The sequence below is a fragment of the Lactuca sativa genome, chromosome 3, assembly GCF_002870075.4.
Source record: "Lactuca sativa cultivar Salinas chromosome 3, Lsat_Salinas_v11, whole genome shotgun sequence".
Classification (NCBI taxonomy): Eukaryota; Viridiplantae; Streptophyta; class Magnoliopsida; order Asterales; family Asteraceae; genus Lactuca; species Lactuca sativa.
In genome coordinates this window covers 165,260,096-165,279,351 of record NC_056625.2, presented here as the reverse complement: position 1 = coordinate 165,279,351, position 19,256 = coordinate 165,260,096, and the positions used below count along the sequence as shown (strand labels likewise).

The 19,256-nt window shown below is 38.1% G+C and overlaps 1 protein-coding gene and 1 pseudogene across 1 annotated transcript; both read right to left on the bottom strand.

The window, feature by feature from the left end:
• Positions 1-1,975: 1,975 nt before the first annotated feature.
• On the bottom strand, positions 1,976-18,004 carry LOC111880192 (transcription factor bHLH35-like; annotated as a pseudogene).
• On the bottom strand, positions 17,794-19,160 carry LOC111880193 (phosphatidylinositol 3,4,5-trisphosphate 3-phosphatase and protein-tyrosine-phosphatase PTEN1-like). Its single transcript, XM_052770069.1, has 5 exons — positions 19,041-19,160; positions 18,833-18,946; positions 18,410-18,736; positions 18,223-18,324; positions 17,794-18,120 (listed from the first exon to the last, which is right to left on the bottom strand). The coding sequence occupies exons 1-5, from the start codon at positions 19,116-19,118 to the stop codon at positions 18,007-18,009; spliced, it is 735 nt and encodes a 244-aa protein (XP_052626029.1). The 5' UTR covers positions 19,119-19,160; the 3' UTR covers positions 17,794-18,006.
• Between the last annotated feature and the right edge of the window lie 96 nt (positions 19,161-19,256).

The window sequence follows — 19,256 nt, the reverse complement described above, 5'->3', positions numbered from 1 at the left end:
ATAGAGGGGGGGGGCATAAATGGAAGCGTGTCATTGAGATTCTGGTCTGGTAGGTTCCAAATTCAAAGAGATCAAAGGTTTTGAGTAATCGGCGGAGGGATTAAGCGGTGGAGATTGTCGACTAAAAAAATGAAGAAGCAGATAGGGCAATCAAAAACTGATTGGGTGAATAAAATAGATGATAAACACGTGTCAACAAAGAATGGAGAAAATGTCATAAATTGTCCAGAAGAGAAATGCATAGGAAGAAATCACAAACATGACAAACCACCATAAACGAAGGACCATCTCTGCCCAAAGATCACCTAGTTCACTATATATATATATATATATATATATATATATATATATATATATATATATATATATATATTAATGATAAGATATAATAATGGTAACGAATGTGTTTAACACACAAACGACTGAACAAAAAAACTACGTTTAACATATCAATAAGGTGAAATAATCTATGTTTAATTTATAAATAATGAAAAATGATGATAATAAGGGGAAATATGTACATTTGAATGTGTATGTATGTATATGTATGTGTACGTATATGTATGTGTTATATATATATATATATATATATATATATATATATATATATATATATATACATATATATATATATATGTGTGTGTGTGTGTGTATTTCCATGTGTATATGTATGTGTATATTTTATGTGTGTGCACATATGTATGTATGTGTGTATGTGTATGCATGTGTGTATGTCTATATATATATATATATATATATATATATATATATATATATATATATATATATATATATATATATATATATATATATATCACTGTTTTAAAAATCCCGATTAGGTCGCGATTAATCTCCAATTAATCCATAGGCGCTATTCGACCGATTAGAGGGCGCCTAGCGATTAATCTCTACATACATAATGAGTGAAACATTATAAAACGATGAAATTTTAACATTTTGAAGAAGTTTTATTTCAAAACAAACTATTTGAGGAATGATTAGTGTTGTACTAATCATATTAACCTATTTTGTTATCATATTAGCGGTATTTACGAACTTTGATATGATATTAGTCATATTTAATTTTTTAAAATTCAACAAATTATCAACTAATGGTCCCCGATTAATCCTCCGATTAATCTCCGCTTAGCCGATTAATCCCTTGACCCCAGTCTACCGACTAGCTAACGTCGAGGTTTTTTACAACCTTGATATATATATATATATATATATATATATATATATATATATATATATACACATAGGCCTAGGTTATTTTATTCAAAGTAATTATTGTGGTATTGTATGCATAAATGTGAGTCAATCAAATTTACTTATTTTAAGAAAGTGATTAATATATATTATTGAATTAAATATAATTGAAAATATCGTCTTAATTAATTACAAGGGTAATTTAGTCAATTAATATAGATTTAGTAAAGGAAAATTGCATTTTTAAGGGATCATAGATTCTACTAATTTTAAAAATCCGATTTTACGTATTATAATTTTTTTTAATTCAGACATTCTGACAGAATATGTTTATGAGTATATTCAAAAATAGAAATATTCTTGAACCATAAATAATAAAAATATTCTTGAACCTATTTCTTGATCATGAATTTAAAAACTTCTTGTAGAATAACAAATCCTTAAATAATCAACTGAAGAATAAAAACAAAAAAACACATTATTTCGTATAGAATACGGGTAACAATTGTTAAAAATTACATTTACTGTTAAGGAATAAAACTAAAAAACAATCAAAACGGGAAAGAAAACATCAAAATCTAACAACGACTAATACACTCTAAAAGAATAATGTGGTCAGTTTCAATTTTGTGGTATGTTCTTCAAGCATCAACATATGTGATTCCAACAGAATTGGAATTCGTCTTTCCATTCCAATAGAATTGGAATTTGTGATTCCATTCCAATAGAATTGGAATCTCACCAATACCATCCATTAAATCATCTACATAAACACTCTTCCATTCTCTATTCTTTTCTGCATCGATTCACAATCAATATTTAATACAAAAGAAAATCACCCCTGCATTCCTTCTCTTCTTCGTTTTCAGTCAAGAACACACCACCTAAGTTTATGTTTTCTAGTGCAAACCTGAATGAAGAGTGTATTGAAAAGGGTCTTAGGAAAAGCAGTGATGTTGGCAGTGACAACATTGAGCTTCAAAGATTGAAAAACCTCACAAATCTTGACTATCGTGTCTCTTCTTTTCCTGCATTTCAAACTCACCAATGCTATCTTCTCTCCCACGTATGACACTTTTAACTGTTAATTAACAGTTTAACACAATCATCAATTTGAGATAAAATCATGAGAGTTCGTAAAAATAGTTCAAGACTTTAACTTACTTCAATAATTTTAATCGGAAAGGCCCTTGAATCACTTCTATCTGGAGATTGCTGAATCCTTTTCTTCTTTGATTTTTCCGTTGACATGAACACTGTGTCCTGATCAAAATCGTAAACCCCAGATTCTGATTTTTGAGACTCTAGTTTCATTATCTCCTCTTGAATAATTCTCCCTTGGAGGCCGCCGACGACTGAGTTCCGTCCGGCGAACTTGAATCACAGTAGCCGGAAAATGTTTCCTCCAATCCGCCACATCTGTATTTCAGAAATTACAGAAGAAAACGATGGATTCAGGTTTAAACAACAAAGAGAAAATGAGAAGATCATATGATTAGTTAATTAGTATGATTACCTATCGAATTCTTCAGTTTCGAGAAACATATTGGTCTCTCAATAGTTTTAATACTCACCTGCGCCGCTGCTTCGCTGCTCCTTGTCAAGAGCTCCATTTCGAGGGTTTGTAATTCGAGAGCAGCTTGAGCTTCGTCGTCCGACTCCGAGCCGGAATCGGAACTTGATGCAGACTGGAATAAAGGGGAAATAACGGTTGGAGGGACAAGGGTGGGAGTGTCGATTTATTCAATTTAAGGTTTTCAGAAATCGGTTTTTAGATAAAGAGGGGAAGGAGATTTAAACTGGAGAGATACCATGATTGTAGTGATTATTTTTCGAAGTTATTAAACAAATGACTAATTTACCCTTATTTATTTATTTAATTATTTAATTTTGATTGACCCACATTTATGCATACGATAACATCATACTTAGTTTAAACAAATGAACCTAGCTCTCTCTTTCTCTCTCTCTCTCTCTACATATATATATATATATATATATATATATATATATATATATATATATATATATATATATATCATAAATCATAAGTATTGATAGAAATTACAATGTTAAACCATGAAACGAGTAATGGATCCTGAAGGGGCACATGAATTTATGAATGATCTTAATAGCTATAAATTGGTGAAAGTATAGATAAACATGTATATTAGAGGCGGGAAAAAAACAAACCGAAAAAAACGACGTTCGGTGCCAAAAAAATCGAAAATTAGAAAATCTATAGCTAATCCGTAGGTAATTACCTATGTATTTCTAATGGAAAATGTCACACCCCCGAACCAGACGGCGGAAACGTCCGGGGGCTGTCGTGACTCAATTGAATACCATAACATTGAATATATATGAAACATAACAACATTCGTCACCATTCATCAACATAGTACAACCAGTAGTGTTTACATATCATACATTGTTTAAACATTACATTTCCCAAAAATTACTTTGTTCAATCCATACAAAAATAAACTGCAACCGTCACTGAATATGATTTCCCTTGATTCACTGGTTCCCTGAGAATACAAGTATTTTGAAAAACGTCAACATATGAAATGTTGGTGAGTTCATAAGTAGTATTTGAAATCGAATGTTTGTATTGTTTGAAAAACCACCAGAAAATCCGATATTTTCTGAAAAGATAAGCTTTTGAAAACATTTGTGAAGATCCATAGGTATGCTTGTTTGTTTCTATACTTGTAAAAAAAAATGTTCATTGAAAATGTATGCATTTCAAATTTGTAAGTATTGAAAACCCTAGGAAAACCCGATGTTCTCCTAGTTCCTTGAATTACGTGATGTTACATTGAAACCATTGCATAGCGTATAGTGTCAGTCCCAGGCGACGTTGGAAGGTTCTCGAGCAGGATTATTTACTACAAACCCGCGTTACACAAACGCCCAGTTTATAGTTATACTAACGACTCCGAAGGCATCGTTAGTACTAATCGCGTTATCCAATCGCCCTGACTAGGTGTAGTCCCACATCCGAAGAGAAAGAGGTCACGAAGACCCCGGTAACTCCATTAGCCGGTTGGGGATAAAATGTACGAGGGGTCCCCGACCCGCCTCGCATGAAATGTAGACTTTACTAGCAATACCAAAGGACCCTTGGGGACCGGTGGTATACAAGCCATTGAAAGTCCATTTACGTTGTGTCGGATCGGTAAAACCCAACACACCGTAAAAAAAATGTCTTCGGGCCTTAAGATCAGGTCATTGGGCTAGCTAGGCTCAACGAACAAGATTTTACACTTGTGGGGCCCAAAGATGGTGCGTAGACGTCTGTGCACACTCGCATGTATATGTATTACCAAACGTTACTTGTATGAATCGTAGTGTCGTAGTGTTAGTAGTTGTAGATTTCTATTGGCTCGAGACCGAGCCAATTCGTTTAACAACGACTTTTGGGTATTGTAATGTATTGTATTTCGTCGATAGTCGCGGTGCCATTATTTGATCAAATTGTGTACATTGAACTAGCCTTGAAATATTCCTGTTTTCAGCCCCTCATTATTTGTAAAATTTACATTTTCAACCCTTTTTATTAAATACTTCCCGGTTTGGTCCTTAAACTATTTTTCTTGACATTTTAACACCAAAAATTATTGAAATTAATATTTTTCAACATATTTTTCATAAAAACAGTTTAAGTCCTTAAAAATGCAGTTTTCTCGGTTTTAATCCCTTCTTTTCGCAACTTTGACAATTTTGGCCCAAATTGGAAAATTTTTGCAACTTTGGTCCTTTTTAAATTTAAAAAGCATTTTAAACCTTTGAAAAGGATTTGGAACACTTATAGTCCACTGTTTTACAGAAAGTTACAGTTTTGGCCCTCCAAAACAGAAAAATTCGCATAATGGGCCTTATTGGGCCGAAATTTTCATTTTTAGCCCATTAAGCTTGGAATTTATGTTTTTAATCCCCTAAATGAGTATATTTCCAGAAATTTATTTATGGAAACTGTTTTGGCACACTTCATCCATCAGAATCTGTGAAATGTCAATTTGGGCCCTTATTTTTGCATTTTTCACATTTTAGGCCCAAAATTTGTGTTTTTAACCCAAAGAAAATTATTACTAAACCACTTAGCCATTTTTCTTGAAGCACTTTGTGTTTAGAAATATATTTGAAGCTAAAATCATTTAACACAAGATATATCTCGGTTTTGATGGGTTTTAAGGCTAGATCCAACATAAAAACACATAAAAGCATACATATAAGCATGGAAATCATACAAGGCATACAAACACATATAGATCTACACTTTCACTTGTATTCCCCCCCCCCCCCCACAAAACTCATAAAAACAGAAAATAGGGGGTATGAAGCTCACCTTGGGTGGGTAGTTTCGGTTCTTGAAGAAAAGATGGAAGAAACTTGGTGATTTTCGGCCCTAGCACCCCTTGATGAAGATCTCGAGTTTTATGGAGTTTTCTAGGAGTATGATCACCAAAGAAACTTGTTTAGAATAAGAGATCTCATGTGAGAGGGGAGTTTTGAAGTTTAGGCATGGAAAAACTTACCAAAGGATGATGATAATCTTGAAGAATCCTCTTGAAATCCAAGAAAATTTCGTGACTTTGAATGGAGAGGAAGAGAGAAGTCTTGAGTGAATCTAGAGAGAGTTTGTGAGTGTTTTGTGTGTGTGTGGTGTTGCTCTCGGCCAAAACAAGAAAGAAGAGGGAGGGAGAGAAGAAAAGACCTTGAGGTGATGTTTGCATGGAAGAATGAGAATGCATGGATGTCCTATGGGTAAAGATGAGGTGTCACTTGAAAGTCAACTCTTTCTTGTGTTTGGGCCTTGGGCCGAGATTTTAGAGAGGGAAAAGAAAAATTTGGTCTTTTTCCCTTAAGCCCAAAATTAGAGTTAGTTTTGGGTGCTTATTAGCCTTATAAAATAAAATCGTGATTTTTATGCTTTAATAAGCTAGGTTAGGTTAAATTATGGATCAAAGCTTGTGATTTATTTCATTCTAGGCCCAATATGACCCAAGATATTGAAATAAATAAGTGTGGGTCCAATTAGAGCCCAATTAGGGTTCTAAGCCCATGATAGTCCAATTGGAAGCTTATTGGTCCATTGGGATCCAATAAGGAAGTTCTAGTCTAAAATAGACTTAACAAGAGCTTCTAGGGTCTCCAATTGTTTGATGACTATTTGTGGTACTAGCATGTTGTATTTGATTGAAGTTTTTGATTCACATTAACTTGAATATATAGATTACATGGCTCAAAATTTACAGTTGTGACATCATCCCCCCGTTAGAGGGAATTTCGTCCCGAAATTCTGTTTGAAAGCTAGATTTGAGAATGCTAGAATAGGTGAGGGTACTTTTGCTTCATTTGATCTTCGCGTTCCCACGTGAATTCTGGCCCACGCTTTGCGTTCCACCGTACCTTCACGATCGGGATGCGAATCTGCTTAGTACGCTTCACCTCCCTGTCCATGATTTCGATTGGCTCTTCGACGAACAGGAGATTCTCATTGATTTCGATTTCGTCAAGAGGAATGACAAGGGTTTCATCTGATAGGCACTTTTTCAGATTAGAGACGTGAAACACGGGGTGTACACCGTTTAGCTCCGCGGGTAGTTGTAGTCTGTATGCTACTGGACCTATTCGGGCGACGATTTCGAAAGGTCCAATGTATCGCGGGTTCAGCTTTCCCCGTTTTCCGAAACGTATAACCCCTTTCCAGGGTGAGACCTTTAACAATACTCGATCACCGACTTGGAATTCTAAGGGCTTTCGCCGTTTATCAGCATAGCTCTTTTGCCGGTCACGCGATGCCTGTAATCGAGCTTTGATCTGGACAATCTTTTCTGTGGTCTCGCGAATGATTTCCGGTCCCGTTAATGCCCTGTTTGACGTATGTGTTCTTGCTAGCTGGGTGTCACCTACTTCAGCCCAACATAACGGTGATCTACATTTACGCCCGTACAGTGCTTCGAAAGGGGCCACCTTAATGCTCGAATGATAACTATTGTTATATGAAAACTCGATCAACGGTAGGTGGGTATCCCAAGACTTTCCGAAGTCTATCACACATGCACGAAGCATGTCTTCAAGCGTCTGAATGGTTCGTTCGCTTTGACCGTCCGTTTGTGGGTGATACGCGGTGCTCATATCAAGATGAGTTCCCATGGCCTTGTGGAGCGACTGCCAAAAGTGTGATGTGAACCTACTGTCCCTATCCGAGATGATAGATTTTGGCACTCCATGAAGTCTTACAATCTCTCGTAGGTACAAACGCGTCAGCCTCTCCATCTTGTAGGACTCTTTGATCGGCAGGAAATGGGCAGATTTCGTCAGTCGGTCGATTATTACCCATATGGTGTCCAATCCGTCCGACGTCTTGGGCAGCTTGGTCACGAAGTCCATAGAAATCCCCTCCCATTTCCACTCAGGGATTGCCGGTTGCTGTAACAATCCGGAAGGTTTCTGGTATTCCACTTTTACTTTGGCACACGTAAGGCACTTACTAACATAAGTTGCGATTTCCGCCTTCATGTTAGGCCACCAATAGTGCTGCTTAATGTCCAAATACATCTTGTCCGAACCAGGATGAATGGAGTATCGTGTCTTGTGGGCTTCCTTCATAACGATCTCCCTGAATCCTCCGATTTTTGGGACCCAAATACGGTTCATGAAGTAGTATACCCCATTCTCTTTGACTTCCAGGTTCTTCTCCATACCGCGTAATGCCTCGCTAGTTCTATTTTCCGCTTTCATAGCCTCTGCCTGGACTGATGCAATTTGAGCGGTCAGATGAGACTGAATGGTTATCGAGTGCGTTTTCGTACGGCGATTTGTGTACTCCTTCCGACTTAATGCGTCAGCTACCACGTTGGCCTTGCCTGGATGGTACTTGATCTCGCATTCCTAGTCGTTTAACAACTCCACCCATCTTCGTTGTCTCATGTTCAGCTCCTTCTGATTCAAGATGTGCTGGAGGCTCTTGTGGTCTGTGAAGATGGTGCACTTTGTACCGTACAGGTAGTGCCTCCAAATTTTTAGGGCGAAGACCACAGCTCCCAGTTCTAGGTCATGGGTTGTGTAATTTACTTCGTGCGTCTTTAGTTGACGGGACGCATATGCTATCACTCTTCCACGTTGCATGAGAACGCAACCTAAGCCTTGATTTGACGCGTCACAGTAAACTACAAAATCTTCCGTTCCTTCGGGTAGAGATAGTACAGGAGCGCTACAAAGAGCTTGCTTCAAGGCTCGAAACGCAATCTCTTGTCGGTCTGTCCACTTGAATGGCACACTCTTTTGCGTAAGTAAGGTAAGTGGCTTGGCGATTTTAGAGAAGTTTTGGATGAATCTCCTATAGTAGCCTGCTAGGCCTAAGAACTGACGAATTTCTGTGGGCGTAGTCGGAGTTGCCCATCCTTCCACAGCTTTGACCTTAGAGGGATCCACATGAATTCCATCCTGGCTAACTACGTGACCGAGAAAATTCACGCTCCGTAGCCAAAACTCACACTTAGAGAATTTGGCGTAAAGCCTTTCCGATCGCAGCGTCTCTAGGACTTGTCGGAGATGTTGGCCATGCTCCTCTTTGCTTCGAGAATAGACGAGGATGTCATCGATAAATACAATGACGAAGTTGTCCAAGAACGGTCGACAGATTCGGTTCATTAGGTCCATAAATGCGGCGGGTGCATTTGTTAGACCGAAGGGCATTACGACGAATTCATAATGTCCATAGCGGGTTCGGAAAGCGGTTTTAGGAATATCTTCTTCTTGGACCTTGAGTTGATGGTATCCGGACCGTAGATCTATTTTAGAAAAATAGCTAGCTCCTTGGAGCTGGTCGAATAGATCATCGATTCGTGGGAGTGGGTAGCGGTTTTTAACAGTGAGTTTATTCAACTCTCTGTAATCGATGCACATTCTGAAAGATCCGTCCTTCTTTTTGACAAAGAGCACCGGAGCTCCCCATGGCGAGTAGCTAGGTCGGATAAATCCCTTGTCCAGAAGCTCACTGAGTTGGCTGGACAATTCCTGCATTTCAGCAGGTGCCAATCGATATGGTGATTTAGCGAGAGGAGTTGCTCCTGGAACGAGGTCGATTCGGAACTCAACCTGTCTCTCTGGGGGTACTCCTGGAAGATCTTCAGGAAACACGTCCGGGAATTCACACGCTACCGGAATGTCTTGGATGTTAATTTCTTCTTTGGCCTTGTCCACTATGTGGGCCAAGAACGCTAAGTTGTTCTTTCGCAGATGTTTTTGTGCTTTGATGCACGAGATAAGACGAAGATTCGTGCTAGGTTTGTCTCCGTAAATTACTAGGGTTTCGTGATTCGGGAGACGAAGGCGAACGGCCTTCTCGTGGCACAAAATCTCAGCATGGTGGGGGCTTAACCAATCCATGCCGATAATCACATCGAAACTCCTAATTGACACTGGCATCAGATCTATTCGTAAGACGTGTTGGTTAAGGGTTAGGGTACATCCAGCGTAGATTTCCCTAGTGGATTCGGTCTTCCCATTGGCCATTTCCACCGTATAGGTTTCATTTAGCTTTTGGGGTTGTTGTTTTAATAAGTGTTTAAACTTCTCGCTTACGAAACTTCGCTCCGCTCCGGTATCAAATAAGATGCATGCATAAGTGTGGTTTAGGAGGAACGTACCGGTCACAACTGCGGGGTCCTGAACTGCATCACTCTGACCCATAGTCAGCATTCTTCCTGCTCCTCTGTTTCCTGAGTTGTTGTTGTTGTTAGGGCAGTCTCGACGGAAATGTCCCGTCCTCCCACACCCGAAACAGGTGTGGCTAGGCCCTGCGTTGTTGCCGCCGACATTGGTGTTGTTGGTATTGCGGTGGTTGTTGTTGTTGTTCTGGTTGTTTCCCTGACTCTGGTTCTGAGAAGGATAAGTCCTGCAGAACCTTGCAGTGTGTCCCCTTCGGTTGCAACTGGTGCAATGGAACTCCCTACATTCTCCTTGGTGATGGAAACCGCACTTGTTGCATTTGGGATGATTACCGGAATAGGGTCTTGAAGTATTTGAAGCAGCTGAGGCTGGAGCATGTGATGTGACTGGTACCGGCGCAGTGACAGCGTGAACTGCCACCGTTTGCTGCTTTTTAGAGGTCTCGGGACCCTGGCGCCCCTTCCTCTTGTTGTTCCATCCTTTCTTACCATCACTCTCCTTCTTCTTCTCAGTCTCTACCGGTTTCTCGCCCTTTTTGTGGTTATGATCATATAGCCTCTTTGCCAATCTCTTCGCACTGTCAAAAGTTTCAGGGTTCGCAGCTATCACATTCCCTTGAATGGGGGATGTCAGTCCCCAAATGAATCGTTCAATCTTCTTCCCCTCTGATGTGATCATACCCGGGCACAACAGAGATAGTTCGCTGAATCTCAATATGTAAGCATCGATGTTCCCATTCTGCACCGTGAGATTCCATAGTTCCTGCTCCATCTTCTGTATTTCGCCTCGGTGGCAGTACTCAGCCGTCAACATCTCTTTCATCTCTGCCCAGGGAATAGAGTTGGCGACAGGGAGTGTCATAGCTTCCACATGACCATTCCACCAAGTGAGTGCTTGGTCCACAAAAGTGCAGGCCGCGAACTTCACTTTCATCTGCTCGGGGCACTCGCATATCTCGAATACCGACTCTACCTTCTCGATCCATCGCTTTAGGGCGATCACTCCTCCGGTACCGTTGAAAGTTCGGGGTTTAGCGTTCGCAAAATCCTTGTAGGTGCACGTTTTAGTGAGTCCTTGGTTCGTCCCGTTGTTCGAACTTCCGGATCCTTGCCCGTTACCTCCTCCGTTGTTCCCTCGGTGAAGTTGTGCCATAGCCACTGTGACTGCAGCAGACACGGCTGCCTGGAAAGCAGTGGAGTCAACTTCCGGCGGGGTTGGTTCGGGATTTCCGCGAGTAGCTGGGCGAGGCATCTTTCTGTCATGAAACGGAAAGATGTTGAGTGTACGTGGTTTCTGTGAGGTGGCGACTCTACTAACTAGGTGTATGGTGCGAACCTAAACATTACTATCATCAAGCATGCAATCATAATGTCTCAACACATAGCAACTGAGAATAATTTAGCAAAACACACAAAAGTTTATTAATATTATCCGCATTTAGTACAAGAAAATTTGCTCGTAGGAGCATACATAAGTAACGCTAATCCGACAGCATAACGGCTCCATGAGTAGTGTAGTCACTTAAACATAGAGCCGGAGTACATAACATAGTTCCTAATAACCTACTATGATAAGTCTATTCCTAACCGCGATGAGCTGCGTCAGGAGGTGGTGCCGAAGATGTGGATGCTCCCTGAAGACGAGCCACTAGGCGTTCTGCATCCTGAAGTCGAGATTCCCACCTTACCTGCCTCATGTGAAACTCCCGGAGGACGTCACGCGTCTCCTGCTCCGCACGCTCGACTCTAGTCCACAACTGGCGTACTTGATCAGCAGTGCCCTGAGCAAGGTCGCCGGTGTCCCGTAGTCGTCTCACCATGACTGGTAGAGCTCGGTCGGCTGGTCCTCCGTCCCTCAAGTCAAAGAACTCACGTGACATGCCAAACGGGGGTCGCTGTCCCTGATGTCTGCTCCATCTCCAAAGATCAATGCCCCAAGGAGGGGTAGGTCCAGTGGGTCCCACACGATATGCAGGCACCCTGATCGGGTAAGGGGGGTCGATGACCTCGGACTCTGCATCCGAATCACCCCCTTCGCTGTCATCGAGCTCCTCTTCGAAAGGTTCTTCGTCTTCTTCGGGTTCGATAGGCTCGCCCTCGACTTCCGCCTCCGGTTCCCCGTCAGATTCCTCTTCGGGGTCCTCCTCAGGTTCTTCTTCAGGCTCTTCCTCAGGCTCCTCCTCCTCCTCTAGCCACCCGTTGTTTCCCTGATTAGGGAAGTAGGGGTCTCCCGGGTGATGAAAGCCAGCCATGTTGTCTGCGCGAGTACGTAAATATGCTACATTATCCTAGGATGCTATGACTATTGCACAGACTAAGCAAACATTCTCTTTTTGGGTGATAAAGGGTATAGTTTTAGGTTCCCTGGCTATCCCGATCTCATCAAGACGTGTGTTAGTTTTACCTTGGAGAGAATGTAGTTGATCAGGCTACATTCACTCCTTGGTATCACTAAGAACAGTCCCGAATTAACCGAGATACCAGTGTTATTGTGTTTGATTCAGTGTTGGATCCTTATTCCTAATGCAAGCAAGTGTGTTTTATTTACTTGTTCTGTTCAGAGTTATGTTAGTCCCTCTTTTTGGTTTATAGTTGCATATCAATGTATGGCTCGACATGCTAGTTCACTATAAACAAAGCTCTGATACCAACCTGTCACACCCCCGAACCAGACGGCGGAAACGTCCGGGGGCTGTCGTGACTCAATTGAATACCATAACATTGAATATATATGAAACATAACAACATTCGTCACCATTCATCAACATAGTACAACCAGTAGTGTTTACATATCATACATTGTTTAAACATTACATTTCCCAAAAATTACTTTGTTCAATCCATACAAAAATAAACTGCAACCGTCACTGAATATGATTTCCCTTGATTCACTGGTTCCCTGAGAATACAAGTATTTTGAAAAACGTCAACATATGAAATGTTGGTGAGTTCATAAGTAGTATTTGAAATCGAATGTTTGTATTGTTTGAAAAACCACCAGAAAATCCGATATTTTCTGAAAAGATAAGCTTTTGAAAACATTTGTGAAGATCCATAGGTATGCTTGTTTGTTTCTATACTTGTAAAAAAAATTGTTCATTGAAAATGTATGCATTTCAAATTTGTAAGTATTGAAAACCCTAGGAAAACCCGATGTTCTCCTAGTTCCTTGAATTACGTGATGTTACATTGAAACCATTGCATAGCGTATAGTGTCAGTCCCAGGCGACGTTGGAAGGTTCTCGAGCAGGATTATTTACTACAAACCCGCGTTACACAAACGCCCAGTTTATAGTTATACTAACGACTCCGAAGGCATCGTCAGTACTAATCGCGTTATCCAATCGCCCTGACTAGGTGTAGTCCCACATCCGAAGAGAAAGAGGTCACGAAGACCCCGGTAACTCCATTAGCCGGTTGGGGATAAAATGTACGAGGGGTCCCCGACCCGCCTCGCATGAAATGTAGACTTTACTAGCAATACCAAAGGACCCTTGGGGACCGGTGGTATACAAGCCATTGAAAGTCCATTTACGTTGTGTCGGATCGGTAAAACCCAACACACCGTAAAAAAAATGTCTTCGGGCCTTAAGATCAGGTCATTGGGCTAGCTAGGCTCAACGAACAAGATTTTACACTTGTGGGGCCCAAAGATGGTGCGTAGACGTCTGTGCACACTCGCATGTATATGTATTACCAAACGTTACTTGTATGAATCGTAGTGTCGTAGTGTTAGTAGTTGTAGATTTCTATTGGCTCGAGACCGAGCCAATTCGTTTAACAACGACTTTTGGGTATTGTAATGTATTGTATTTCGTCGATAGTCGCGGTGCCATTATTTGATCGAATTGTGTACATTGAACTAGCCTTGAAATATTCCTGTTTTCAGCCCCTCATTATTTGTAAAATTTACATTTTCAACCCTTTTTATTAAATACTTCCCGGTTTGGTCCTTAAACTATTTTTCTTGACATTTTAACACCAAAAATTATTGAAATTAATATTTTTCAACATATTTTTCATAAAAACAGTTTAAGTCCTTAAAAATGCAGTTTTCTCGGTTTTAATCCCTTCTTTTCGCAACTTTGACAATTTTGGCCCAAATTGGAAAATTTTTGCAACTTTGGTCCTTTTTAAATTTAAAAAGCATTTTAAACCTTTGAAAAGGATTTGGAACACTTATAGTCCACTGTTTTACAGAAAGTTACAGTTTTGGCCCTCCAAAACAGAAAAATTCGCATAATGGGCCTTATTGGGCCGAAATTTTCATTTTTAGCCCATTAAGCTTGGAATTTATGTTTTTAATCCCCTAAATGAGTATATTTCCAGAAATTTATTTATGGAAACTGTTTTGGCACACTTCATCCATCAGAATCTGTGAAATGTCAATTTGGGCCCTTATTTTTGCATTTTTCACATTTTAGGCCCAAAATTTGTGTTTTTAACCCAAAGAAAATTATTACTAAACCACTTAGCCATTTTTCTTGAAGCACTTTGTGTTTAGAAATATATTTGAAGCTAAAATCATTTAACACAAGATATATCTCGGTTTTGATGGGTTTTAAGGCTAGATCCAACATAAAAACACATAAAAGCATACATATAAGCATGGAAATCATACAAGGCATACAAACACATATAGATCTACACTTTCACTTGTATTCCCCCCCCCCCCCCCCCCACAAAACTCATAAAAACAGAAAATAGGGGGTATGAAGCTCACCTTGGGTGGGTAGTTTCGGTTCTTGAAGAAAAGATGGAAGAAACTTGGTGATTTTCGGCCCTAGCACCCCTTGATGAAGATCTCGAGTTTTATGGAGTTTTCTAGGAGTATGATCACCAAAGAAACTTGTTTAGAATAAGAGATCTCATGTGAGAGGGGAGTTTTGAAGTTTAGGCATGGAAAAACTTACCAAAGGATGATGATAATCTTGAAGAATCCTCTTGAAATCCAAGAAAATTTCGTGACTTTGAATGGAGAGGAAGAGAGAAGTCTTGAGTGAATCTAGAGAGAGTTTGTGAGTGTTTTGTGTGTGTGTGGTGTTGCTCTCGGCCAAAACAAGAAAGAAGAGGGAGGGAGAGAAGAAAAGACCTTGAGGTGATGTTTGCATGGAAGAATGAGAATGCATGGATGTCCTATGGGTAAAGATGAGGTGTCACTTGAAAGTCAACTCTTTCTTGTGTTTGGGCCTTGGGCCGAGATTTTAGAGAGGGAAAAGAAAAATTTGGGCTTTTTCCCTTAAGCCCAAAATTAGAGTTAGTTTTGGGTGCTTATTAGCCTTATAAAATAAAATCGTGATTTTTATGCTTTAATAAGCTAGGTTAGGTTAAATTATGGATCAAAGCTTGTGATTTATTTCATTCTAGGCCCAATATGACCCAAGATATTGAAATAAATAAGTGTGGGTCCAATTAGAGCCCAATTAGGGTTCTAAGCCCATGATAGTCCAATTGGAAGCTTATTGGTCCATTGGGATCCAATAAGGAAGTTCTAGTCTAAAATAGACTTAACAAGAGCTTCTAGGGTCTCCAATTGTTTGATGACTATTTGTGGTACTAGCATGTTGTATTTGATTGAAGTTTTTGATTCACATTAACTTGAATATATAGATTACATGGCTCAAAATTTACAGTTGTGACAGAAAACCTTTTCCGTAGCTATTCGTAGGTAATTACCTACGGATTAGCTACAGAATCTGCTTTCCATCAGAATTCTGTAGGTAATTACCTATGGATTAACTACAGATTTTTCTAATTTTCGATTTTTCAGACCGAACGTTGTTATTTCCGCTTCTTTTTTTTCACACCTCTATTTCACATGATTATCTATTCTTTCACCAACTTATAACTATTAATATCGTTCATAAAGTCGTATGCATACATGATTATATACTCTTTCACCAACTTATAGCTATTAATATCGTTTATAAAGTCGTATGCATACATTGTAATGCCTATTAGTACTTGCGGTTTTTGATACACATACGTACGTCCATACCTATGGACACATACACACATATATACGTATAGACACATACACACATACGTGATTATCTTAACTTTTACCAACTTATAGCTATTAATATCGTTCATAAAGTCATGTACATCTTCGGGATCTATTACTCATTTCATTGTTTAACGTTGTAATGCATATGTATGTATGTATGTATGTATGTATGGATGTATGTATGTTGTAATGAAAATAATTTATTGCTCTTAATGAAAATATTTTTTTTCTGAAAGAAATAGCAATGTGTTTTACAAAAAAAAAAAAAAACTTATTTCTAAAATAACAATGTACTTTGCAAGTACATTGTTATTTATGTAAAGATGGATAAAATAGTTTCTACTTTTTTATTGTTGTAAAATAGTTACTTACATTTGAAAAAAAAAACAATTTTTTTTTAATTTCCAAATAATTTTTTAACTTCTAAATACTTCAATTATAATACAAAACATGGGTCAGTAAGAGTGAATTATCAATTATGTATTTTATGTTACTTATACAATAAATTTGAATAACTTATAAATTTTTTGTTTAGTTAGGCCAAAATGAGGAAGGGTATGCTGGGCATCAGTGCACCGTAAGTGTTGTAAATAGCAAAATATTTTTTAGTCTGAACAATTTTTTTATTTTGTTGTATAGATGGTATGTTTATTGTAATGTTAATTTTTGGAAAATGATGTTTTTGGAATGTGTTAAACACTTAGTAATGTATTTGACATTTTGTAGTTTAATGTAATGAATTTTTATTTCATTTTGGCTAACTTAATTGATTTTTTTTAATTAATTAATTAATTAATTTTTTAAAAAACATTTAGTGACGGAATACTTACGGAAAATCTGTTGGTAAGTTGGTTTGTAGTATTCCGTGGGAAAAAAGTCAATTTTAGTCAAATTGACTCCTGTTGGTAATATGTAGAAAATTCGTAGCTATTTATTACCGTAGCTATTCCGTAGGAAAAAATCGAACTTGAATCCCGTGTCGGTCATCCATAGGAAATCCATAGCTATTTATTTTCGTAGCTATTATACCTACGGAAAAAGCCGTAGGTATTTTGTAGCTAGTCCGTAGCAAATCCGTAGGTTTAAATTTCCTACGGACGTTTATGCTATAGACTTTTTTACGTAGCAAATCCATAGGTATTGCCTTATATCTACTGAATACCTATGGATTGTGTTGTGGCTATTGCCATATTTTTATAGTAGTGCATGTATAGTAGGTTTGAACTAGAAAATATCGTCAATGAAATTATTGAATATTTTGTAGATGTTTTTGTTCATAATCGATATCTATCGTATCAATGTATTCAAACAGAACATATATATTAACAGGAAAATGGCAAGCTTGAGGAGTACAAGTTAGCTTAGAAGGTGTCAATCAATGTTTGTGTACTAGCTATAAGTAAACCTACACCAGATGTTCACTGACTCCGACACATTAAAGATGCACAAAATATTAATATGGTAGTTAATCCTAGACGCATATATATAATATGATAACCCCAATTTAACCATGGGAGATTGGCGCAGAAAAAGGCAAACCTATTGATCCGTTTTAACTTTATTTTTCTTTATCAATCGTTCTTATATAATGATTTTTAATCTTGATAAATTGCATACAATAACCCAGAACTGTGTGACAAAGTTGGTGAACATTAAATCCTGCATATACATTATTTTCGAGCTATATAACCAATGTGGCTTTCTAAAACAGAGGAAGGACGTGAGGACACTACTCATTGGGCAACAAATATCACATGTGATATTTATGGTAAAGAGTAGATAAGTGAGATGTATGGATACTCATTCGGTAATTCAATCAATATTTTATATATTGATTATATATTTTAATAATATCCTTTTATCTTTCAAAATTCTTAAGTTGCTATTGTTTGAATTTCCAAGTCAGCCTTTCACATAAAATTAACGACAACTTAATGATTTACCGTAGACGGATATATTCTATGTAAGCGACATTGATCTTGAAACATAATAAAACCAAAATTCATCTATATACATTCTAGGTTCATTAATGAAATATCAAATGTCAAATGGATAGAAACCAACAAAACAAGAATGCCAATGATCGTTCAGCCGTCTTCACCATTGCTATGAGTCATTAGAGTTAGGGTTCGCCGGACTAAAGAGTAACTCTACATGGAACTCAGAACCCGCAATCGACTTGCCTTTATTTCCAACTTTATCTAATTCTTTAATCGAAAACTGAAAAAAAAAAAAAAAAAAAAAAAAAATCAAAAAACTACAATTAGAAGAATCTCATCATATATTTATATCCAACAATCGAACTTAGACCAAATGAACTACCTTCATCGAGTCATTTTCAATGAATGCGGTATTAAAGCAAGCATAGAAGAGACGACCTCCAATGTTCTTCTCGTAGAATATCACACAAACATCTCCAGTAACCTGTCAAACCGTTATACAATGTCAATGTTCATAGAAAAACTTTGATTTTCAGATAACGGAGGTTTACTTGACTTAGTAATCATACCTGTACTGGTTTTTCATTAAAGTAGTGGTCAAGACAGTTACGTGGCTCTTCTTCCTCGATCTCCGAGTTCCCAAAACCACTGTTCCTACTTTTTCTACAGAAATTCCGGTAAGCAACCGCTGGTGAACGATATCGCTGTCCTGTAACCTCTTGCATTTCCGACACAACAAAGAAGACTGATTCTATGGTTTTTGTGTCAAAAAGTCGAATCTGCCTGATCTCTTTGGTACATGGTTTTGGAAGGTTGACCTCTGGTAAACAACCATCGAAAAAGGTTAGAGATTTATGCCAGTAGTTAACGTAGCGTCGTTGGCTTGGAATCATCACCTGCAAATATTTCCATATATATTGAATTTGTTTACACGTTCCTTTTAAGATTTTCATCATCATAAATGAAAGAAAAATTGAAAAACTATAACTTACTTGAAGATATTTTGTTGTCCCTTTATCTGCATAAACCTGATGAGCCTCTTCTGCTAATATGCCGGCGTAAACTAAGTAAGAAGATACCATCAACCCTATCCGACCTTTACCATCCTGTTGAATTTTCAAAAATATTTACTTTTTATATCAATAAACAATTTACAGAAGTATGAAAAATTCCAAAAAATTATAGAATTTGAATGTTTACCATGTAGTGAACCAAGACAATATTCTTTGGGTCACTTGAAAGCCATGAATGGACACTTTCACAGAATTCCTTGATCATTTGGAGTGATGGGGCATGATTATCTTCAAATGGGAATCTTTCCACAAGATCGTACACAAGTTATACACCTACAAGGTTGAACAATGTGAGAAAACAGTAATTTGTTTCTTATCAATTTAATACAAAACGTTTTTACCG

Excerpts from the sequence above, each read along its gene's own strand:
- LOC111880193 (XM_052770069.1), bottom strand. The coding sequence starts at position 19,118 with ATGATCAAGGAATTCTGTGAAAGTGTCCATTCATGGCTTTCAAGTGAC. Across the intron at positions 18,325-18,409 it reads TTAATGAAAAACCAGTACAG|GTTACTGGAGATGTTTGTGT; the intron begins GTATGATTACTA and ends ACGGTTTGACAG. Across the intron at positions 18,121-18,222 it reads TTGAAAATGACTCGATGAAG|TTTTCGATTAAAGAATTAGA; the intron begins GTAGTTCATTTG and ends TTTTTTTTTCAG.